General features: G+C 39.5%; 1 protein-coding gene across 3 annotated transcripts in view; it reads left to right on the plus strand.

Moving 5' to 3' along the window:
- DCDC2 (doublecortin domain containing 2) overlaps positions 1-26,208 on the plus strand; it is a 149,998-nt gene that overhangs the window by 100,165 nt on the left and 23,625 nt on the right. For all 3 annotated transcript variants that reach the window (XM_070778317.1, XM_070778316.1, XM_070778318.1), the window contains one exon: positions 22,183-22,283. In XM_070778317.1, coding sequence (XP_070634418.1) covers positions 22,183-22,283 — 101 coding nt within the window. The remainder of the gene's footprint in view (positions 1-22,182; positions 22,284-26,208) is intronic.

Genomic DNA, 26,208 nt, shown 5'->3' on the forward strand with positions numbered 1-26,208 from the left:
GAGGGGCAATCAGCTTTAAACAGTGGCTAGGCAGGGTCAGCTGAAAAATGGGCACAAGGGGTCATTTGCAGCCTGTGTTGAGAGCAAAACCAGCAGGCAGATTCTGTCATTCTGTTTCCTTGTGTGGCCAGTGTGCAGGACAGGAGCTAGTATGGAAACAGTTGTCAAGAATCATCTGGGGCTGTTGCAGGAGCAAGGAGAAACTGGTAGACGAGACCGTGGATGGATGTACAGCTTGACCTAGGATGGTCCTGATGCCGAAAGCTCAGCTTCTTTATACCCTGGTGCCAAATCAAATCTCAGAGACAGAGTTTTGGGTGAAGTAGAAAAGAGTAGCCTTATTGCTTTGCCCAGTAAAGGGGACACAGCGGGCTAATACCCTGAAAGCCAAGTGTCCCAACTTGGGGAAGATAGTGAGAAGTTTTATGGTAATTGTCCAAAGAGGGCATGATCAGCTTGTGGACACACTTCTGATGGGTTGGTGGTGAGGTAAGTGGGAGTCAGCAACATCAACCTTCAGGTTCAGCCGGCCCAGGGTCTGCATGTTTGTGGGCAGCATACCACTGTTAACACTTCTGCCACGTGGAGGGGGTTTCAGTATCTGCCGAACAGTTCAAAGATACTGTTGTGTATATCCTTTGATGGGGAAAATTGGATCTTGCCCCAAGGCTGCTCTTGACTGTTTCTCCCTGATCTTCCATCCTCTCCCTTCCATAATCAGCAACTGCTTATATCTGCCAGCTGTACTTCAGGGAAGGTCATGGAGGCTGAATGAAGGCAGTTTTCTATTACCAAAGCAATGGGGTACTCAGGAGCCCCACAGGGCCTTGCACGGTGGCAGTCCCAGCATCTCTGCTCGACCCTCATGGCTTTTCATGATAGCCTTGGAGATGACTGGTACTCATCTCCCCCTGCCCCTCACCATTAATCCAAGAGGAGCGATCTCTTTAATTAAGTGCCTTGGTGATCCCTGCCCCTCCAGTGCTCTGTTCTTATTTTTAATTCTTGCCTGGCACGTCCTGCCCCACCATATCTCTTTTCCACGGCTTCCATGCTCCAAGCGTCCAGAGGAAGTGATACAGTTTCCTCCAGGGAAGACTTTATAATCCTCACTTGAACTGACCTTAACCTTTCATGGTTACTTCCTGAGTCACAAAACTGGCATCTTAGCTAGAGGTTTATTCTCAAAAAGGTATCCATGTTATTTTTTGCTTAATTAGATCAGTGGATCAAGCTGATATGTGGTAGGCACCCTGCCATCTTCTCCACTGTCTTTTGTGGGTTTTGGTGAGATTTCTGTCTGTTGCCTTTCCCTTTTCCTTTATGTTCCTTCTCAGTCCGAGAGGAAAGGTCAACCCCTTTGTGTAACAGTCTATCTTTAAGTGTAGTGACCTTCAGAGTTAGGTCAAAGGCTCTCTCTTTGTATCTGCATCTCCATGGAACACGAGTCCTGCATCCCAGCTACCTCCTGCATGCCTTCACTGATGTCACGGAATTTTCAAGCTTAAATTAGGTTCTAAATTGAGCCCTTTTGTGGATCCCCTCCAGTTATGTCTTCCTCCTGTATTCTCCGAACACGCCTCAGTGAGAAACTTCAGAGTCATCTGTTGGCTGTGTTCCTTCCTTGCTGCAGCCCACAGGTGCTGTTGGGTCTGTTTCTAACATCTCTGGAATCAGTTCTGCCTTTGGCCCCCACAGCCGTTGCTCCGGCTCGTATCCTCTACCTGTGAGCAGTCCCATCTCAGGGGTTCACAGTTTCCCAGACCTGTTCTCCCTTCTTCTCTTCTTGACAGTCACATTATCATCTGAAATGCAGAGAGGATCAGGACTCTATCTTAGAAACTTTGGTGGCTTCTTGCTCACCAGAGCCCACCCTGTCTCTCTCGTCTTCTTGGCTTGTACTCAAATAAGGATGGTCCAGCCACTGGGATCCTGAGTGCCTTGTGAGAGTCTGCTTAGATTTTAGTGTCTCTGTCGAACCTTCATTGAGCCCTCAGTCAGAAATAAACATTCCTTTAAAAAAATATATTTATTTTTTTATTTATTTAGCTGTTTCAGGTCTAAGTTGTGTCCTGCATTGCGAGGGCTTAGTTGCCTCGTGGCGTGTGGGATCCTAGTTCCTGGACCAGGGATCGAATCCACGTCTCCTGCGTTGCAAGGTGGATTCTTAACCGCTGGACCACCAGGGAAGTCCCAGATATAAGCACTCTTTTTAGGGTACTGTTTGCCCTTTGCACAGACCTTCATTATGGTACCTGTTATATAAAATGTTATTTATCGTGAACATGGTCTGTTCTAGGGCAGGGATTGTGCGTTTGTTCATTTTTGTGTCCTGAATGCTGGCCTTATACTGGGATCAAAGTGGGTGGGGGGCAGGTATCAACCGAGGTTTGTCAGTCAGCGGATGTCCACTTCCAATTAGAATACATATCCATTATTGGGAAAGTATTACATGTTAAACGTCTTTTTATCCTTATACAATGCTAGGCACACAGGTGACAAAGAATAAATACTTGTTGGGTAATTCGTGATTAAAACTATAAGCAGGAGAAAGTGGAACTGTAGGATGTAGACATGTGGCAGAAATATTGGATGTCAGTGTTGCACAGTGTTATGTGGGAGTGTAGGGAGGTTTGCTCATTATGCTTTCATGTGATATACTGTGTTTTTTACTGCTTTGGTATGAATGGGAGCACATGATTTTAAAGCAAGAAATTGTCAGGATTTGGGGAGGAATATATATTTAGGTGAAACCAGTCAAATTAAAAAGGAAAAGGGAGGCTTCCCTGGTGGCTTAGTGGTAAAGCCTCCACCTACCAATGCAGAAGACACAGGTTTGATCCTTGATCCTGGAAGACCCCACATACCACAGAGCAACTAAGCCCATGCACTACCGAGCTTCTGCTCTAGAGCCCTGGAACTGCAACTGCTGAGTCCACGCGCCATAACTACAAGGCCGTACACCCTAGAGCGCATGCTCTGCAACAAGAGAAGCCACAGCAATGATAAGCCCATGCACCGCAACTGGGGAGTAGCCCCCTCTTGCTGCAACTAGAGAGCCTGCACAGCAATGAAGACCCAGCACAGCCATAAGTAAATAAATTTTAAAAAAATCTAGAAATACCTGAGAATTCAAAATTTCCTTAAAAATAAAAAGAGAGCTTCGGGTCCACCAAAGAGCTATAGTCTCAGAACATGCATAATAGCATGTGTGTATGTGTGTGTGTGTGCATGCACACACAAGTGTGTATGTGTGTGGGTAGTCGTATAGGTAAACCCTCCTATTTACAAGTTCTCTTTATGCAGTATATAAAATATAAGTAACTTATGGCATTATTAATTTGCCAGTGTGTACCCTCTCTGACGATTTGAAGGTCTTTCTAAAATTAAGGTAAAATTGTTGCAAGCCACATGAATTTTGTAAAATATTGGGAAAGTGAGAGGGGATGCTGAATACACAAAAGGTAGTTTTGCAGTTGCTAAATTAAAAGAACAGTGAATAGCTGTCTTTGTTGGAGTGGAGTTTCCCAGCTCACATGCATACAGAAATATCATCCTGGTCTCTGCTTCCTTTGTGGCTCCTTAAGACCATTGCATATGGTTTTATCATCTCATTTAAAAATGTGCAGCCTAAAATATACTTAAGAACAATGTGTAACACATTTAAATGTCAAATTGGACTGCATGAATATTCTTAGAATAGCATTCATAAAGAAGTCAGTTCACTTCGACACAATCGCAATGATATCATGAGCTCTCTCTTTGCTTAAAAGCCTTTTCCAAAAGTTTTCTGACAGGGGATTGCTGGATTCCATTTATACCCAGGAGTTGGACACAACTGAGCGACTTCATTTTCACTTTTCACTCTCATGCATTGGAGAAGGAAATGGCAACCCACTCCAGTGTTCTTGCCTGGAGAATCCCAGGAACGGGGGAGTCTTGGTGGACTTCCGTCTCTGGGGTTGCACAGAGTCGGACACGACTGAATCGACTTAGCAGAAGCAGCAGCAGTGGATTTCATTAATGTGTGCTCAGTCCATTTGGCCATGGACTTTTTGTGGAAGAACCTCATGATTTGTTTTTAATGCACACATCCTTGTATGAAAATACACATTTTAATCAGTCCTTCTTTTTTTCATGAAAGTTTAGCCTTTGCTCCCCCCAAAAGAAAATATATCCAAATAAGCAAATATTATTGGAAATAAAAATAACTTGGATTATAGTGAAACTTTGTGACTTCACTGTTTAAACAGTGATTTGATTTTTTGATTATTTTTATTTGTATTCTAGTTGATTCCACTGTCTTATGGACGCACTGTTATTTTATAGGGATCTCAGCTCTCCTTTCAATGAGAAAGGATATACAGAAGCTTCAGGAACATCTAAGGAAAACAGTTGGTTTTTCAGAATTTCTTTTTTTTTTTTTTTTTTATTCCAATTTTATTTTATTTTATTTTATTTTATTTTTTTTTTTTTTAAACTTTACATAATTGTATTAGTTTTGCCAAACAGAATTTCTTTAACACTGAAATTAAATCTGTTGCGTTTCACTTTTGAGCTAAGAATAAAATCATTATGGATGTTCTCGTACTGCGTATTAATGCCTGTTACACTCGAATCCTACATTAACATTTTTATTTCCACTGAGATTTCTGATATAATCAGGTATTAAACCTTGTGGTTATTTTGACAATTATGCTTTTTATGGAAGGAGTCTAACAGTTAAACCCTCAGTTAGGAAAAAATGTTGTTTTACTTCATCTGGAAGAAAAATTATTCTAAGAGATGGTTAGAAGATTCAATAGTAGGTTAAAGATTTTAAAGAAAAGCTCACAGATAGAGTCCTCTACTTTCCATTCATGAAACAAAACAGATAAAACTTTTTTCTTTCGCCAGCTCCCTGCACAGCATATGCCAGGCTCAAGCTCATGCCTTGTGCTCTATGCCTGAGCCATCAATTTTTAAAAATTGACAGTTCTCTGTTATTCTTCCAGAGTTTAATTTCTCACACTATCCTACAATTTTAATTTATATAAAAGAGTATTCTCTTCCTTTGTCTTGTTTGTCAAAACTACTCACCCTCCTTCACATGCCCCTCCAGCTTCTCACCCTGACCTATTTCCATTTTCAAATTTGAATTTGCCTTTTTTTCATCCATAACTTAGAAGGCAGCCTTAAAGTTCAAAAAACAAACAAACGAAAACAGCTCTCCCCTGTGACTTATAAAGCATTTGCTCAGGTTTGGTCTAATTAGCATGATTAGTTGTTCATTACCTTAACATTGGCGATGCTTTTTCCAAGGTACCATTTAAAAGGCAGGAGCTTGGGAGAAGCTTAGGCCTTGGGAGAAGCTTAGGCCTTGGTCCTGTTCTATGAAAGTTGGGCAAATTATTTAAACCTCAGGTTCTTTATCTGTAAAGTCATCCACAGACACCTACTTCACAGGGTAGTCATGGGGAGTGTGGTTAACATATATAGTAAATGTTCAAAAAAACTGCATTGTTTCTCCCTCTCCTGACTCCATACTGAGTGCTACAATGTAGCCCAACCATGTTAAACGTCATGGGCTGTGGGAGAAATGAGTATGAGATAATCTCATATCTTTTCTGGGGCAACATCTGAATTGTCCATAATGTGGTACCGTTACGGTACAGGGAGTAAATATAAAAATTTCAAAGACGTGAAAGACAAAGACATTGGGGGAAGGGGCCCCTGAGTTGTGTCTGGAAGGAAGGATGGGCCGGTGCTGTGGCTGGGAGGAGATGGCTTGAATAGAGGCCAGGAAGTGAAGAGTACACGGAAGTGAGCACCATCATGTTCCCCTGGGGTTGAGGAGTCAAGTTGCAGAGCTATGGAAAGTCAGTAGGAAAGTCAGTCCAAAGTATGAGGGTCTTTAGGAATTGAACAGAGGAGTTTAGACTTGAAACAGAACATAACAGGGAGCAGGAATTCAGGTAATTACATTGTCCTCGTTAAGTGGATTATCTTCCAGGGTGGCAAGAAGTGAGCGTTTTTATGCCTTTTATTTTCTCCAGTGTAGTGAAGTGATTTTTTAAACTCTCTTTGACTCATCATATGAAAAAAAAATTTTTTTTACGTCATGAGACAGTACACCTGCATATATTATTTTGTCACTAAGTTGTATCTGATTGCTTTGCTGTAGTCTGCCAGGCTTCTCTGTTCATGAGATTTTCCAGGCAATAATACTGGAGTGGGTTGCCATTTCCTACCCCAGGGGATCTTCCCGACCCAGGGATCAAACCCACATCTCCTGCATTGGCAGGCAGATTCTCTACCGCTGAGCCACCAGGGAAGCCCTGCATATTGCTTGTGTATATTTGTTTCATGAAATAAAAGTTTTGTGAAACAGTGGTTACCCTGGTATGTGTACTGCAGAGGGCCGACGCTATAATTTGCAGGGTCTTATGCAGAATAAAGATGTGGGACCTTTTGTTTAAAATGCAGGGAAAAGGTGCTGTTAAACGTACTTAAATATATACTTTTTCCTTTCTTCCATGGTCTCTTTCTTTCTCAGTTTGTCACGATGTTTTGTTTATTCTGCTTTTGTTGTCATTCTAAGTAAAGAAAAATTAAATTAGATGTTTAAATTATTAAGATTAATTGTACCATTTGTCTTTATAACCTGCAATGCCAGAATGATATAGTATAAGATCACTTAGCTAATATATGAAATCACCAAAATTGTACAATTTGTATTTCTTAGCTCATATTGCCTGTGCATTTTGTTCTTATCAGAACAGTTTTTACTATATAAAACTAACACAACTATTTGTTTCATTTTTAATATGTACATTCTACAGCACTCTTTACCTTAGGGGTACTGATGAGTAAGGAAGGACTAAAAAGAACAGGACTCTGGGTTGCCTTATGTTTCCCTTTTCTTCTATGTCATCATTTTCAGCAGAAGCGATTGACTACTACAGGAAAGTAACACGAGTAAGAAAGAGTAGGATAGGATTATCCTCAGTCGTTCTTATTTCTTAGAAGGCCATCGCCTTCTTTCTTCTTTGGAAGCAAGTTCTGGTTTTATTGCAAAGTGTGGTCCCACCACACCTTTCTTGGATACAGACGTAACGTGCTTATCCTGTATTCACTCTGGGTCTTGACAGTCGCCCATGCATCCTGGGTCCACCTGAGTTCTTTACTCACCCGGCATCACCTAAGACACGGAACCATGGGCACAGGTATCGTGCATGCATCCTCTCCTCATGAACATGCTGCATTGTCTCATTGGACTTCCTGTCAAAAAGAAAATTATTCAGAGTTTCAAGATGCTGGCAGCAGATCATTAAGCCAAGTTAGAGGCTTTTCATAGAATGGGGCCTTATGAGACAGTATAGATCACAAGCTCATGAAGCTGACAATATATTTTCTGTTTTCTTCTATCTTATTAAAAAAACAGTTGTAGTGCATTACATTGATGTTACAATTTACTAATGAGCCACAATCGGTAGATTGGGAAACATGCCATTAAAAACATAGACTCTAGTGTCAGATTGCCAGGTCTGAATCCTGCTTCACTGCTCACTGCCTATGACCTTTAGAGGACCTCTGTTTTTCATATATAAAATGCAGGAAATATTAGTAATTACTTCATAAAGCTGCTTTGGTATTAAATGAGTTAATACATGTAATATGCTTAACATGATGAATGTCATATAATAAGCATCCAATAATTATTAGCTGATCATCACCATTAATATTGTTACCATTATTATTAATTTACATCTTGCTCTAGGTAAATGCTGAAGAAGAAAAAGTTTCTTTATTGAACAGTAAGCATCTCCGCTCATCCTAAAATAGATACTGTCTTAGGTTTACCAATCTTTGTGTTTTATCTTGACTGCACATATGTGAAATATTATAATAATCAAATGAAAGTTAATTCTTACCAGCCTTAATGCAATGAAAATACTTAAAAATTAAATGTAATGAAAAACTCAATGAAAGATTACTTTATTTCTGTTCCTTCTCTCCAAGATTAAAACAAGTAGATGATTGGTATTTGTCAATTACCAGTTTAATAAAAAAAAGCAAGGATGTCTGAAAGATATCATTCCTTAGCTTAAGGGACCAGAATTATTCCTTTTGGAGTGAAATTCTTAGATGATAAACTTGAATCATAGGTTAAAATGCTAAAGGAGAATGTTTTCTATCTTTGCAAACATACGGCATACATCGATTTTTGTTATAGACCCAAACTGAATCCCTAAGTCACAACATTAAATGAAAAGAATGCAGAATCTGGTGGGTATTCAGTCAATACCCGTTGTCAGAACAGCATCAAATCAAAGTGAGCAAAATACTGGCTGATTCATTTTAATCTGTTTTGAATTTTGTTCCTTGATAGTTTCATAATAAATAGTACTATTTTGTAGCTAATTTACATATTTCTCATTATTAATTGAGGCTGTTTAGCTCTCTTCCCATTGATGGTTGGGCATTTTATGTTTACTTGATTCTCTCAAATTTGGTACTAAGTTGATATATGGTCACTTTATATCTGATGGTCTATCAATTGCTGATACAAATTTGTACATGATATATGGACATATTTGTGGTTAGATAAGCATCTTCACATGGAGTTCAACAGACTCATTTAAATGAATTTATCTCAGGCTATTTTAAATAAAATTCGGGACACAGTAGATACTGCAGAGAAAAATGTAAGCAAAAATTTATTTTTATCTACTATTTATTAACAGCAGTTCCTTGAGTTGTAGACTGCATGTGTCTTCACAGATATGCTAAATTGGGTATATTTTAACTTCCCATTTTATGTTAAGATGGAAGATTAGCTACCAATCAAAGCTAAGTTATATCTTTAGCAAAGCATCAGCTCTGATAACAATTTATCTTCCTCTTCAAAAATTGCTGAGGAACAGATAAAAACACCTTTAAATGCCAAGCATTTAAAGAGATCTCACTTTGATTCTCTAAAGCAAATGGAAGCATACAAGCCTCTAAAATGCTGGGTTAAATTGAAAACAACATCACTCAGGTTTAAAGAATAATGCAGATCTATTACCTGTGCCAATTAGATTTGATGTAAAAGTATCCACGTTCTTTTTTTCCGGAAGACTGATTTGCACCGATTTGCACGGATTTGCACATTCACAGTACATGTCACGACCCTGAGTGAGGACCGCAGTTCACAGCATCACTAGCACCCACTTCAGGATTAGGTTAGCTTTGAAAGTGGTGATATTATACTTACTTTACACTTCTAGCAGGATTGGCGTTTTTAAGCATAGTATTTTAAAGCATACTATTGCTAGTAAGTGGAAAGTGAATGTTAGGGCCTTAGATCATTAAAACTGTAATTTAGAAATAATTGGGATTAATAACCAACTTTTTAAAAAAGGAAATTCAGTTCAGTTCATTTTTATTTGCATATCTGAGCTAGGTTTAATCCATTAAGTATATGGTGTATATGTAATTTGGGAAAAATATTTAGAAGCAGGATCTCAGTCTTCCATCTCAGTCGTTCCACCTTTCAAACCTCAAGTTGAAAATTTCTAATTCTGGTTTCTCTTGGTTTTTAGATTCCTTGCATGAATTCTTAGTGGTCTCCTGAATCTAAGGAGTTTTAATTTCTTTGTCTGAAATGATCCTGAATGACCACATTAGTGTTAAATAGAATGCTTTCACTCAAGCGTGCCAGTTGAAGGTGACTTGTTTCCTGGTATGGTTGATGCCTGTGGGCTTCTCTCCCCACATCCCTTACAACCTACAGCCAGCCTGTCCTGTTGTAATCCTTTTAGGATTTTTGGCTAAGGTTCAAACTCCAATAAATGTCTGTATAGTAAGAATGGTATTTTCATGAAATACAATTCCAGCTGCATTTATATTATCAACATGAAGACGATCCGTTTTGGTTTAACTTGGCCATGGGTGAATGAGGATTGTTTGGGTTCCTGCAAGAAGGCTTGGATTTCATTAGACATGCTTGTGCATTAGGGACATAGGTTTAGCAACAACTTTCTGGTGCTGACATCTGTGACAAATTCTTTGGAAAGCAGGAGTCAGAAGAAGTGGGATTTAACCCTGTTCAGCCCTTACTAACTCTGTGGCATCAGGCCTCTGAGTTAGGATTTATGACTATGGTCTCTCTTCTCCAGTTCATAGCCCATCATCTTCCAAGAGTGGTTCATATTGCCCTTGTTCTCTGATAGGCACACTGTTTTATTCTGCACCCCAATATAATCTGATTTTTATGTTCTGCTAAAAAGCAGAGACATTACTTTGCCAACAAAGGTCCATCTAGTCAAGGTTATGGTTCTTCCAGTAGTCATGTATGGATGTGAGAGTTGGACTGTGAAGAAAGCTGAGTGCCAAAGAATTGATGCTTTTGAACTGTGGTGTTGAAGAAGTCTCTTGAGAGCCCCTTGGACTGCAAGGAGATCAAATCAATCAATCCTAAAGGAAATCAGACCTGAGTGTTCATTAGGACTGATATTGAAGCTGAAACTCCAATACTTTGGCTACCTGAGGCGAAGAACTGACTCATTTGAAAAGACGGCATGAGGAGAAGGGGATGACAGAGGATGAGATGGTTGGGTGGCATCACTGACTGAATGGACATGAGTCTGGGTGAACTGGGAGTTGGTGATGGACAGGGAGGCCTGGTGTGCTGCAGTCCATGGAGTTGCAAAGAGTTGGACACGACTGAGCAACTGAACTGAACTAAACTGAAAAGTACTTTCACCTAGTTGACCAGATCATTGCGATGCCAAAGCTGGAGGACACTCCTTAATACTGATTACTCCTTTGCAGTTGATTTTCACTTTGCCTGTAGCTTTCCTCCTTTTGGCTACTCCTCGCAGCTTGTGGGATCTTGATTCCCTGACCAGGGGTCAAACCCATGCCCCTTGCCTTGGAAGCTTGGAGTCTTAACCACCGGACCACCAGGGGAGTCCCCTCTATGCATATTTAGCAGTCTGTGTAGCACTAGTTATGTTATCATTCTATTCCACTGATTTTTCCATTTAAGTGTCCTACTAGACAATAAGCCTTTTTCTGTTATATGAAAGTATGCCATTTATTACCATGATAGTCAAACCTAAGGTATAGTCAAAGCTATGGTTTTTCCAGTTGTCATGTATGGATGTGAGGGCTGGACGGTAAAGAAGGCTGAATGCTGAAGAATTGATGCTTTTGAATGGTGATGTTGGAGAAAACTCTTGACAGTTCCTTGGACTGCAAGGAGGTCAAACCCATCAATCCTAAAGGAAATCAACCCTGAATATTCATTGGAAGGACTGATGCTGAACCTCCTATACTTCGGCCGCTTGATGCGAAGAGCTGACTCATTGGAAATGACCTTGATGCTGGGAAATACTGAAGGCAAAAGGATAAGGGGGCGGCACAGGATGAGATGGTTAGATAGCATCACTGACTTAATGGACATGAATTTAAGCAAATTCATGCCAGGACATAGTGAAGGACAGGGGAGCCTGGTGTGCTGCAGTCCATGGGGTCACAAAGAGTGGGACACAACTTAACAACTGAACAACAGCCATGATACATTTTCTATGGCAGAGAAGTAACTTGAGTATGGGGAGCTCTTTTACAGACTAAAATACACAAGGTCATTTGGAGGTAGTTGGATTAGCCAGAATAAGAACAGGAATCGTGAATTTTAAGTCACTTATTAAGTAACTTCAAGTCACTGGGACCCAATGAGGAACAATTCAATTATTCTGATAAACTAAATCTAATTTGCAGTGTAATTTTTATATGATTACAAAATTAGAAATGAAAAAATGAAAGCTATGTATACTTGTTGGCTTAGGTAAGCCAACTCAGAAGTATTTTATTATTCTCAGATCCATGTATCTGTTATGAACTTTATAAAGTATATCAAAATTGATATAGATTATAAAATAATTTTGTCATGAATTATTATATATATATGTGTGTTTTATTCTTTGTTCTTTGGATATTGCTGATTTTGATGAAAATCTAAAACATCTAAAAAGAATAAAATAGAAATGAAGGGATAAGAACAAAATTATCTTTGATCTGGGGAAATCAATAGTAATAATACTACTTTTATTTTCTGCCTACACTTAGCAAATTTTGTTATCCCCATTTAAAGTCAAGGTAAAATAATCAAAATGGTTAAGATTAAGTCTGTGCAAAGACTTAATAGTCAAATTTAAACATCAGTTGCATAACAGATGATAATATCTAGAGTAGGAGTCAGAACACAGAAAGAAGTCAGATACCATTCAAGCTGCAGTTAAGAAAACTCAGCCTATTTAAGTGGATAGATAAGGTTATTTTCATATAATATTCTAAATTTCCAAAGAAAAATATCACTCACTTGTGATAGTCTTGTTCCTGTAAAGAGTTTCCATTTGAGTTTATGGGTCATAATGAAACATATGGGGAAGATTAGTGATTAAAAAACATTCGGGTTATATGGCTGTACTAAATTAGATGTACTCAGAACATTAGCTGTTACTTGATTAGTTTTTCATTCTGCCTGATGATAATAAACTTTAATTCAGGGGAGCACTATAAAGGAGATATTGTACAAATTGTTATGAGGATCAGAGAAGGCTGGCCAGTACCCTCTTCATCAGGAAGTGTTATCACATGGGAATCCCTCTTCTTCTTGAAATCACTACTTGCTAAACTTCAGGCGGGGTCCACTTTCCAAAAGTGCTTTCTTTGAATTTCATTAAGATGTTGTGATGACCACAATCCGGATCTGGGAAGGGTTTGATTGGAAATTAAATATATTTCACATATGAGTATAGTTCACAATAACCATATTAGCTAATGAACATTATTTGGGTGTCACCTTACCAATTTTACTTCGAATTCTGCCTCTAGTGATTGATGACACAGATAAAGACAGCGTGATTTTTCCTTATAAAGAGAGCTGTGTACTTTTCCCTTCTTAGAATATTATCTTATATACTGAAAGCCATAAACTCCTTGCTGCTCACATTTTTTCTCAGTAATTTACTGGGTTTAATGAGCTGCTTTTTAAAGTTAATGCTTTATAGTTAATTTAATATTTTTATGAGAAAGTCTCAGTAGTAAAGCATGGTAAAATGTTTATGGTCACACTAAACTTTCTTATTTACATATAGAGCTTCCACTTAATAGATATCTTGTATTTCCAGAAACTATTTAAAACTGGCCATTATTCTGTTATTTTTCTTTTTTTCTGTCCTGATAAGTTCTAATCAGTTTCAAATACTGAACACATTCAATTATAGTTTATAATACAATTTTAAAAGAATTTTTAATAAACCTGGTGAGAAAGTATCGTTTAAACAAGATTTTTGTTGTTATTTAGTTGCCAAGTCATGTCTGACTCTTTTGTGACACCATGGACTATAGCCCACAAGGCTCTTCTGTCCATGAGACTTCCCAGGCAAGAATACTGGAGTGGGTTGCCATTTCCTACTCCAGGGGGTCTTCTCAACCCAGAGATCGAACCCGCATTGCAGGTGGATTCTTTACCACTGAGTCACGAGAGGAGCCTTAAACAAGATTATTGGGCTTAAATACTGATTATCACCAATTACATGAACGTATCATTCATTATTTGGCCACTTTTCTTACTTAACATTGACAGTTTTAACATATTAAAATTCTGTAATGTTACTAAACTAGATAGTGATGCACTGAAATAAGGAAATGCTTTCATTTCTGCCATTGTAGTTGTGGAAAGGCTAAAAATGCATAAGCATTTGTATCCCATTTCTGTAGGAGAAACAGGTTCGTATTTGTTACAAACTACATGGTGATGACATGACCGCCCTACCTCAGCAGCTCTGCTTTCATTTCTTAGGCAATAAAATTCATAAGGGATAAGTGAAAAATAATTGAGGAGCATTTTTATTTTTACTAGAGTGTTTGTTATTGCTTTGCTGTGTAATATACACTAAAATGTCTATTCATGATTCAAAGGAAAAAGATTAGAGCTGAATTTCGGTGTAGTGTGCATCCAAGCATTGAATTTGATCCTCAGTGTAGTAATTGAATGAAAGCAGTATTGTGTATCAAATTTATCCTCGCTCTTTAGTTTGTTAGCAAATGGCTTTTATAATGAAGATTTTAGGGTAGGGGAGGACTTTAAAAAAATTGAATCCCTTTTCTCCTTTCTGGCAGATGTGTGGGTATCTTGGGGTGGGTGTTTTTTTGTACATTGTAGGGGAGTGAGAAATGGAGGTAATAACAGAGAAGGAAAACAGAAGGCTGCACACTTGCAGGAGGTTTTGTAACCAGTGCCTTCAGAGCAGGAGGAACAGGGTGTCTGCCCTCCCTCAGCAGGTGTCTGCAGGAGTCAGAAAGCTGATTTGTGAAAGCTCTTGCCCCCACTATTCTTTCCAGATCATTAGTTTTGAGCAGTCAGTGTATTAGTTGCCTGTTACAGCTGTAACACATTACCACAAACGTGGTGGCTTGAAACAGCATACAAGCTTGTCATCTTACCATTCTGGAGCTCAGAGTTTCCAAAATGGTCCTCACTGGGCTGTAATCACGGCGTTGGCAAGGGCTTAGTCCTTCTAGAGTCTCTAAGAGGAAACTTTCTATTCTTGCCCTTTGCTAGTTTTGAGGGCTTGGCTGCAATTCCCTGGTTTATGGCCTCCTTTCATCTTCCAGGCCAGCAATGGCCCCATGGTCCTTCACCTGACACTGATCTCCCCTCCACTCTTCTTCATTTCCAAGGACCTTTGTGATGACATTGGGTCCACAAGAATAATCTAGGATAATCTCCCCGTCTCAAGGTCAGCTAATTAGCAATGGTTATTCTATCTGCAATCTTTATTCACCTCTGCTACACGAAGTGACTTACTCAGTTTCTGAAGATTAGGGTGGAGAGATCTTGGGTAGCATATTATTTTGCCTACCACACATAGCCTCATTTGTATGGATCCGTGTGTAGCTTTTATGCTAGTCTTCTTTCTGTTCACTTCCCTCTATCCCTCTCCTCATTTAAATGCTATAGTGCCAAGTGTGGCCAGACTGGGGCAAAAACCCTGTAACAACACAAATAATTAATGGACCGGGCTAGTGGCTTTTGGAGAAGGCAATGGCACCCCACTCCAGTACTCTTGCCTGGAAAATCCCATGGACGGAGGAGCCTGGTAGGCTACAGTCCATGAGGTTGCTAAGAGTTGGACACGACTGAATGACTTCACTTTCACTTTACACTTTCATGCATTGGAGAAGGACATGGCAACCCACTCCAGTGTTCTTGCCTGGAGAATGCCAGGGACGGGGGAGCCTGGTGGGCTGCCGTCTATGGGGCTGCACAGAGTTGGACACGACTGAAGCAACTTAGCACCAGCAGCAGCAGCAGCAGTGGCTTTTACATTGTACTGTCTTTATATTCTGTCTCCATGCAGCAAATATTTTTGGGTGCTTGCTCTTCATTCTTTCAACAAACGCCTTTTGAACTCCTGTGTGCCATGCTCTCTTCTATGCTAGGTACAGAACAGTGAACAGTAGGGTGTGGTACCTGCTCTCTTGGAGCCAACACTTTGGTGGAGACTGAGAAACACTAGAACACCAAATAAGCAAGAAAAATACCAGCTAGTAATAAACGCTAGTGACAGAGTTAAAACCGAGTATTGTGGTGAATGACTTGAATTGGAACAAGGCAGGTTTCCTGAGATCTGAATGAGAAGGAACAGCTAATCATGGCAAAAGGGAGTAAAGAGCATTCCAGGTAGAAGGTGTAAAAACAACAAAGACATAAGGTAGCAATAAGTTTGCTGTTAGAGAAACAAAATGTACCTGGAATTTAATGGGCAAAGAGAAACTGGTATGAAATGTGGTCTAAAAGGGAGTTCAGGATCAGATTACACATCTGTAAACCATGGTAAGGAACCTGGATTCTGTGTATATTGGAAAGTGTTAGAGAGTTTCTTAGTAATTCTGATTATCTGTTAATATTACTTGACTATTGTGTGGAGAACAATCTAGAGGAAAGCAAGAGTAGAAGCAGAGGGACGCTACTTTGCAAGCTGTTGTAAAAGCCCCTCCAACCAATAGTGGTGATTGAACCAAGTTGATAGTGGAGCTGGAAATAATATTCACATATTTGGGGTGTATTTAAAAGGATTGAATTGACAGGGCTAGAATGGAATGGATATAGGGAGTGAAAGCAAGATGGAAATGAGAATTCCCAGGTTTGGGATTAAGTGATGGTGCTATGTTATGGGATGAGGAATATAGAGGATGAACAGTTTAGGCTCGGGACCCAGAGTTCTCTTATGACCATGTTAAGGTTGAGATGCCCATTAGACATCCAAGGTGAGTTGTCAAGTTAGGTAATTGGATATATGAACTTGGGGATCCATGAAGAGGCTGGTGTAGATTAGAGAGTCTTTGGCACATGAGCAGTTGAAAATTATGTTAAAGCTTGTAATAAGGGTTAGAAGAAATCTTGAAAGTGGGTCAGATGATTATTGGTGCACCAAAATTTCACAGGCAGGCAATATATGACAAAAAGGGGGCACTTGTTGATGTTGGGATGGAATAAGACTAAATTTCTGTTTTTATGTAAATTTGAGGGACAATAAAAGTAATTGTGTGTCCCATTAGAGGCTAAACCCCTTACTCTCGGTAGCTTGTATACTCAAGTCTCTCAGGCATGTCTCTGCGACCCCATGGACTATAGCCCACCAGGCTCCTCTGTCCATGGAATTTTCCAGGCAAGAATACTGGAGTGGCTTGCCATTTCCTTCTCCAGGATACCAGGATCAACCCAGGGACAGAACCTGCATCTTCTGCATTGGCAAGCAGATTCTTTACCACTGAACCACCTGGAAAGCCGACCCTAGGTAGCACCTACCCTTAATGAGTTGTGGTGAGGACATCTGAGGTATTGGTAGCAATACCTATACAATCATTGCACATAATGGTTGCCATTATGATCTAACTTTATGTACAAGTTTAAATGAGCAGTCACAATAAAGGGAAAGTAGGTTTTGAAGTGCTTGCATAATACTGCCCTTGATGAAACACTTAATATTTTCACAAAAATTTAAAATTTCATGTGTTATCTATCCTTGCAAGCAGGTGTTTTAAGTTTTTAATGTTTTATGTTTGCCTTCTTCCATGGGGTGTGTGTTTAGTAGCCTTTTTTTGTGATTTTCTTTTTTTCAAATTCATTTTTATTGGAGTATATTTGATTTACAGTGTTATATGTTAGTATCAGGTATATAGCAAAGTAAATCAGTTAAACACATATTCACTTTTCTTTTAGGTTCTTTTTGCATATAGAGCATTAAGAGTATTAAGTATAGTTCCCTGTGCTATAAGTAGCTTCTTATTAATTATCTGTTATGTATATATATGTGTATATCTACAGTAGTGTGTATATTTCAGCCCCAATCTCCCAACTTATCCTCCCCATCTGCCCCGTTTACTGTGGCACTGACAGAAAGGGAACATACTGTATCATTCTAATTCTTTACCATTGTATTTTGGCCTTGTTGGCAATTCTTTGGTGGTGTTTTTAATTTTCTAGTTTTCAGGCCTGCCTTTGAACTTTCACCTTGAACATTCACATGCCTTTGAACACTCATCATGAATGTTTGTCATATTTTTGAACATCCAGTTTGGCCCTGAATGAAGTACAGTAGTTTCCCTTTATCTGTGGTTTTGCTTTCTGCAGTTTCAGTCACCCACAGTCAACCATGGTTGGAAAATATTAAATGAAAAACTCCAGAAACAAACAATTCATAAGTTTTAAATTGCATGCTGTTGTGAGAAGCACGATGAAATCTCACGCCCTCCCGCCTCTTCCTGTCCAGGACGTGAATCAGCCCTTTGTCCAGCTTATCCCACTCTTTAAACACTTCAGTAACCCTCTTGATTACCAGATGGACTGTAGAGGTATTGCAGTGCTTGTGTTCGAAGGAACCCTGATCTTACTTAATAGTGGCCCCGAAGTGCGAGAGTAGTGATGCCGGGCACTTGCCTAGTGGTCCAGTGGCTAAGACAACCGTGTTCCCAACGCAGGGGGCTGGGTTCAATCCCTGGTCCGGGAACTAGATCCCACATGCTGCAACGAAAGATCTTGCATGCCACAATTAAGACCTGGTGCAGCCAAATCAATAAGTAAAAATAAAATATTAAAAAAAGAAGAGTGGTGCTGGAAATTCAGATATTCTCTTGTGCCTAATTTATTGATAGAAATTAAACTTTATCATAGGTATGTTCATCTAAAAAAAACCAGTGGTTTCAATGAAAAAAATTAGTAGTCAATCTAAGAAAGAAATGGAGAATTTTATTTGAGCCAATCTGAGGATTTTAACCTGGGAGGTTGTCTCTGAGAGCTTTGAGAACTGTTCTGAAGTGGTGAAGGGGGAGGCCAGTACATATGTGATTTTGACAAAAGGGTATGTTCAATCCAGCATCATCTTGGTAGAAGGTCAGTGCTATTTTTGAGGAGCAGATAGCTTACTTAGTTAATGGTTTTATTTCTTTTCTAAGTATGAGAATATGCAAGAATCTGGGTTCATCATCCATTAATTACAGTATGGACCCATCAATTTATTATGTGTTCTAATAACATTTACTGACATGAGAAATACTCATGACATGGTTTTAAAGTAAAAAAATCTTTTGAAGTTATATATACATTAGGGTCTCAGTTTTATGAGTGTCTGTGTGTGAACATGTGAGAGTTGGGGAGAGAATCTCTGGGTCACGGGATGTTTATTTCCTTCATCTCCCAAGTTTTCTAAAATGCATGCATGCATATTAAATAATCTATAATCAAAAAATGCGATTTAAAAAATTTCCACTAGAAATTCGTATTCCTCTATTTTAAATTTCATACAACATTTTTAATACAAATTCAAGTCCTTTTTCTGATCATAAAGTAACTTTCTCGCTGTTCTTTTTTCCATCACTGTTTGTTTATTTCCAGCCTTCCTTTCTTGCTCCGTGCTACTGAAGGAGGTGGCTCACACATCTCCTTTCGGTGAGGAACAAATCCTACGCCACACCCCAACCAAACACTTTTCCCTTTGTGTTCTCTGTTTTTGTCACTGTACACAATGCTGAGCTTTGTTGACTTGGCTACTTGCTGTTTCTGTCCTCATGGTTGCCATTTTCCCATTCCAGTGCCCTTTCCATGTTATTTGTTATTATTGATCTCATTCTTCTTTTCCTGTGAAATGTTTATCCTAAAACACATCTGCAAGCCATCCAGAGCGCTGCTCGGATACAGTTAAACATTTCAATGAATGTGAGCACCAAAAATATATTTCTTTAGTATCTGTAGGTTTCTCTTTGTGGTCTCTTTGAAAGCAAGTGCAACGCTCGGATGCAAATATGTCATCCCCAAAAGTCACAGACATAGGTCATAGTCTGCCAGGACCAGCATCTGTCTTTAAAGGACATTGTGTGGATTACTATGATTGTTGCCTTTTAAAGTAATTCAGAAGGCAGAAAGGAATGTCAAACACAGTGAATTTTCCTTTTTCAACCATTTCGGAAATAACATTTGATAAAATGTGCAGCCCTATTTGAAATTAGTTTATTATGCCTTTATGCGTTCTCAGAATTATGAGCTCCACATGTGAGTAAAGGAGAATTTATTTTTCTATCATTTAATTAATGTCTTCTACCATCAATGTAATGTTTATTATTTCGTTGAGTTTCGTGTTCCAGAATTTGATGGAGAGACAAATATCCACTTACCCTCTTCTTGTTGACTCCGATTTTATAGACTTGGATTACTCCCTTTCAGTTTTCTTCTTTTCGGACAGAATAATTATAAGCTATTTTCCTTGCCCCTTGAAGTGTCCTTCCCTGTACTTTTCTTAGCTCAAGAATCTCTTTGTTGAGCTTGTGACCAAAACTTTCTGCATTTACTCCAAGCTAAACATCAGTACATGAGAAAATCACCACATTTTCTGTTTTGTTTTTCTTTATTCTTTCTTCTGATATGCTGAGCTGCAATTTCATTTTGGATCCACATTTTCAGTCATAAGATTCGATGGAGTCAGGACATAACCATTAGACCAATTAAGTCCGACAGGGAAAGACAAATATCACATGATATCACTTATATGTGGAATCTAAAATATGATCCAAATGAATTTATTTACAAAACAGAAAGAGACTCACACACACACACACACACACACACACACAACAGCAAACTTATGCTTACCAAAGAAGATAGCAGGGGGAGATAAATTAGGAGTTTGAGATTAGCATATATATACTATTATATATAAAATAGTATAGATCACTGCAAGGAGATCAAACCAGTCCATCCTAAAGGAAATCGTCCTGAATATTATTGGAAGGACTGATGCTGAAACTGGAGCTCCTATACTTTGGCCATCTGATGAGAAGAACTGATTCTTTAGAAAAGACCCTAATGCTGGGAAAGATTGAAGGCAGGAGGAGAAGGGGATGACAGAGGATGAGATGGTTGGATGACATCACTGATTTGATGGACATGAGTTTGAGCAAGCTCTGGGAGTTGGTGATGGACTGGGAAACCTGGCGTGCTGCAGTCCATGGGGTCGTAAAGAGTCAGACACGACTGAGTGACTGAAATGAACGGATATATAAAATAGATAAACAACAGGGACCTAATGTATAGCACAGGGAACTATATTCAATATGTTATAATAACCTTCAGTGGAAAAATATGGAAAAGAATATGTGTGTGTGTGTGTGTGTGTGTAACTGGATCACTTTGTTGTATACTTGAAACTAACACACCATTGTAAATTAACTATCCTTCAGTAAAAAATGAATTAATCTAACATGTCTAATCAGCTTTGAGGGCAGCTCTGTTATTCCTGGTTTTTAAAAAGGATAGCAGAGAAGTAATTAAAAAGGAAAATGGTTTCTCTAGGAGAAATGAAAAGCACTTGAGTTTGGTTATATTTCCTCTCTCCCTTCCTTTCTTCCTTTTTCACTTGGCCGTACCTCCTAAGCTTCCACAGGGCTCTATTATAGACCTTATTCCTTTTACATCAGGGCACTTTATTGATGATGTGTATATATTTCTATCTGCTCATTAGTCTATAAGCAACTTGAAAGAAATCTAAATCTCAGTTATATCTTATATGGCCACATTGGCTCCTATTGTGTTTCACATACAATTGAGCCTCAGCGAATGTAAAGTTGTGTTTTATGCTTTATGAAGAGTGAGTTCACAACTTGGACAATATGAAATATTTTCATGTGGAATGTGTTAAATATTTGTGCTCTGAGAGAGAAGTTTCCATTTGAGAAGTAGAAGGGGTTTTTAAGACAAAAGATGAAACATTTTCTAGACTGTAAGGGTAATCATATGCTGCGATAGATTATCAGAGAAGGAGGTGGGATCTCCATCCCTGGAGACTGTAAATGACTGGGCAGAGAAAACATCCATGAGAATGACTGAAGCATTAGACCTGTCCTGAGGCAAACAGATAGACAGAATGACAAATGGTCCTGTGATTCTTTGATTACTTGGCCTGTGAAGAGAAGACAGAGGGAAGATGTTGAAATGACTGCAAATATGGAGAACAGTCCTTATTGCTTTCTATAGGAGAACAAATCGAAGGAGCTTAACCTAACATCTTAAAGATCTGGGTTATGTTTTACAGTTAAGGATTTTAAGACATATATTGTGAAAATCCTGTGGAAACCTGCAAAATAAAAGATTGATTTGTGTGAGATACGGAGTTAGCTCTGATTCTGTTGCAGTAAAAATATTTTTGATGTTACTCAGAATGGAGAGAATTGTTCTAATATATAATTTTCAATGTATAGCATTCTTTTGGGAAAGGCAAAATGCTAAAAGTAGTATTTGCAAGCACCAAGCATCATCATTGCTTCATGGCTAGGAGGAGAGAAAAGAGATAATAGGTGGGAAATCTTGCCCTTCTAAATATCTGTGCAGGATTGTGTTGTTTTAATCAGTACCAGAAGGTGAGGGGGAGGCTGGGACATAGCCCTGCTCCTCTGGGTCAGCCTTGTGTTGGTCACTGAACCTTTTTCCAGTGAAAATCTAGAAGAATTGGAGGCTACAAAAATCTTGCCAATACAAGGGGAACCAGAATACCTATAAAAAAGAATCAATAGGAATTTGATTGTAATTTCAACATTCAGCCACATGATGTCACAATTGGATTTTGATTTTCACTGTGTATTTGTCTCAAATTATAGATGAAGGCGTTTTCAAAGCTGGAGAGGAGAGATCAGAAACGCGGGGGGCAGCTGAAGTCCAAGAAGATGAAGACACTCAAGTTGAGATTCCAGTGGACCAGGTAGCCACCATGCCTTTAAAAAGACGTGTGAACCAATGACTACCATTTTCTTTCAAGTTTTGTGGGTTGCTGTTCTCATGCAGATATAAGTTAAACCTTCTCAGGTGCTAGCTATGTGACCGAATGACCTTAAAAATAAAACACCTTCAGTTTTTCCTAGTATTCCTACAAAGAGGAGCCATTAGGGCAGTCTTTATTACAGAAAGTTGTATATCTTTAATAAACAGCACTGAAGAATGAGGTGGGTTGGAGTCAGGTATGAGAAACAGAGGGAGAAGGTTTGATACAAAAGAGCATTGGCTTGGGGGTTTTATCTAGAAAAAAAAGTCCTCCATTTAGAACAGCAGTTTGAAAGTGCTGTTGTCTTCTGTCCTTTAGGGTCCTTGAAATGGCTATGGTTGGAATTTGTTTTTCGTGAAGGAATTGCTTACATAAATGCAGCTCAAATATTTGCTAAGTGTGTATTGATTTTCTTTTTTGGCCAGTGGAACACTGTGCTGTAGAAGTGTGTGTGTGTGTGTGTGTGTGTGTGTGTGTGTGTGTACACGCATGTTCTTAGAGAAGAGACTAGTATTCATTCTGGCTAAATGACACAAGAAATAAAAGTCATTTAGGCTTTTTAATACAATTCAGTCAGGTTCCTTACAATTCTAAGTGGAGGATTGGAATTTAAGCGAGGAGGGGGAATTCATAATCCCAGGCTCAAGGGAATACAAAATCACCAGAAATTGCCACTTGTTCTCTGGCTATTATGTGATTTTTCCTTTTCAAAGAGCAAATTCCACAATCCAACAAATTCCATAGATGATGTTCTCAGTTGTGTTTGTCTTACCAGTGCAGCAGTGAAGTTACTGCCTGATTATTCCACAGGCATTTTCTGTAAGCGTCGCCTTCCTGGGGAAAAGCTTAGTGTGTTAAAAATCACACAGATTTCCAAAATCCAACTTATTACCCAGGATTAGCTACAACTAACAATTTTTCATAAACTCCAGTTGTAGGTATTTTTTCCCTGAGGGAAACTGGGATTTTAAGTCTTCGGTGAAGCTATAATTAAATATTATATTTTAAGACAAAGAAGATCACGTATGTACAACACCTAATAGCAGTGGGAACCAAGACTAATTTATATTCCAGAGTCAAAAATGCCAAATATCAAGGGAAGGTCATAGCATTATTATGGAAGGGAGATCTCTCTGTTAATCACTTAAGTTTTGTAATCTGTGATAGGTATTTCTTTGCTTGTTGGATGATCACCGGGAAGAGGAGGGGATGTAGGGGAAATTGATCTCGATAATACTTGAACAGCCTTGAAAAGAGTCCGCAGAGCTTGATTTGACACAAGAATGCTAGCCTATTAAAAATACAAGTATGCAAGAGAGACTGATTAAACAGATTGCTGAAGGCTGGGCAATTTCAACACATTGATGTCAGTTTGAAGAAAAGAAAACCAGGTAACAAAAGGTCAGAGTAGGTTTTGACCTATTTAGGTATTTCTTTGAACCTATTGGTAATGGAGCTGGGATTGTCTAGCTCAGGGGGTTGGCACGAGATGCTTATGAAGTCAGGTCTTAGAATCTTTCTCTCTGTGGCCTGGTAATCTTTGCTCCATAGATCTTTGCTCTAAGCAGCTATGTCATAAATACTGTGGAAAACCAAGTGAGAGTGTGGAGACATTAGTGTAAAGCTGACCATAGTAAGAACAGAAAAGAAAAAAGTGGAAGTATTAGTCATTCCATAGTGTCTGACTCTTTGCAACCCCATGTACTGTAGCCTGCCAGGCTCCTCTGTCCATGGCATTTTTCAGGCAAGAATACTGGAGTGGGTTGCTGTTTTCTTCTCCAGGGGATCTTCCCTACATAGGGATCAAACTCCAGTCTCCTGCATTGCAGGCAGATTCTTTACCATCTGAGCCACCAGGGATGCTGAGGACCTGCCCTAATGGTGATGTTCGTGAAGCAATAACTACAATTTATTCAGTACTTACTGAGTGCCAGGCACTGTACTGGGCACTTTAGCTCATGGAATTGTGATGACAACCCTGTAAGGTAGGTCTTATCACCCCCACCTTATATATGAAAAGTAAGCTCCTACAGGTAGAATTACTTGCTCATCAGTTGTACTGTTAAGTAGAAGAATTGGGATTTGTATCCAGGTCTAACTTCAAAGCACAGAAGTGATCTGGGGAAAGAGTATTAAATGCCCTCCTCCCTGCAAAAAGTTAGTTATTAACCCAAGGAACGGAAACAATTCTTGCATAAGAAAGGAAATGTCCATCATATACTCCTGGGCTCAGCTATTTCCTTTTGGGGCCTCCCTGGTAACTCAGCTGGTAAAAAATCCACCTGCAGTGCAGGAGACCCTGGTTCAATTCCTGGGTCGGGAAGATTCCCTGGAGAAGGGAATCTTCTACCCACTCCAGTATTCTTGGGCTTCCCTGGTGGCTCAGACGGTAAACAATCTCCCTGCAGTGAGGGAGACCTGGGTTTGATCCCTGGGTTGCGAAGTTCCCTTGGAGGAGGGCATGGCAACCCACTTCAATATTCTTCCCTGGAGAATCCCCATGGACAGAGGAGCCTGGTGGGCTACAGTCTATGAAGTCTTAAAGATTTGGACATGACTAAGCACAGCCTGGAGAATCTCAGGGACAGGGGAGCCTGGTGGGCTGCCATTTCTATGGGGTCGCACAGAGTCGGACACGACTGAAGTGACTTAGCAGCAGCAGCAAGCACAGCACAGCAGCATATTTTTTTGGGGGGGGCCATACCTGCTTAATTTCTTTGGACTTGTTTCTCATCATCTCAATGGTTCGTGTTGTAACTTTAGTCAAAGGACCATGAAGAAGGGTGTGTGTGTGTGTGTGTGTGTATGTGCGTGTGTATGTAAATATCAAGTGCAAATTGACCAAGTACTTTATACATGTCTGAAAAGCAGATCTAGTTTCGGAAGTGAGGATTAAGGCCTCTGTTGAGAGGCAGTTCACCATCGATCTCTGGTGTTTTTGCATGTTTTGTGAGTTGAGACACAGATTGCCTTTTTTTGGGACTGCTTTATCAAGGATATTTGCCTGGTGAACAGCCTCCAAACACAGATAGTGACTTCCTCTGGAACAGTCATTCTCAACTGAAGGTGATTTGCTTCCAAGGGGACATTTGGCGATTTCTGGGCACACTTTGGCTCATTATAAATGATCAAGTGCTACTGACCTCTAGTGGGTAGTGTGCAAGGAATCTGCTCAGTATCTTGTAATTCCTCACAACTTGACTGTCCTCACAACAAAGAAGTATCCAGTCCAAAATGTCAACAGTGCTGAGATTAAAAAATTCTGGTTTGGAGCAAAGGCTAGGTTTGTTTATGGTTCAGTTTAATAAAGATAATACCTCCCTATAGTGCAAAGGTCAGGTAGGTTTACTATCCATTATAAAAGATGTGGTGCCATTGAATTGGGAGAAGGCAATGGCACCCCACTCCAGTACTCTTGCCTGGAAAATCCCATGGACGGAGGAGCCTGGTAGGCTGCAGTCCATGTGGTCGCTGAGAGTCGGACACGACTGAGCAACTTCACTTTCACTTTTCGCTTCCCTGCATTGGAGAAGGAAATGGCAACCCACTCCAGTGTTCTCGCCTGGAGAATCCCAGGGACAGAGGAGCCTAGTGGGCTGCTGTCTATGGGGTCGCAGAGAGTCAGACACGACTGAAGTGACTTGGCAGCAGCAGCAACCATTGAATTGTATGCTGAAGACTAGTTAAAATGGTAAATTTTTATGTTTGTTTCATGAAAATAAAAATATTTGGAAAAAATGATTTGGATTCCCTAAGCCTGGGGTTCTTCTGCTGTAATGCAAGCCACCATGTGTCTCGCCCCCTTCACAATGCCCTGTGGGAACGGAGCCTTGGGCAGTAGGTACAAATGCCAGTCCTCTGGCTA

The sequence above is a fragment of the Bos indicus genome, chromosome 23 (genome assembly GCF_029378745.1).
Source record: "Bos indicus isolate NIAB-ARS_2022 breed Sahiwal x Tharparkar chromosome 23, NIAB-ARS_B.indTharparkar_mat_pri_1.0, whole genome shotgun sequence".
NCBI classification, from domain to species: domain Eukaryota; kingdom Metazoa; phylum Chordata; class Mammalia; order Artiodactyla; family Bovidae; genus Bos; species Bos indicus.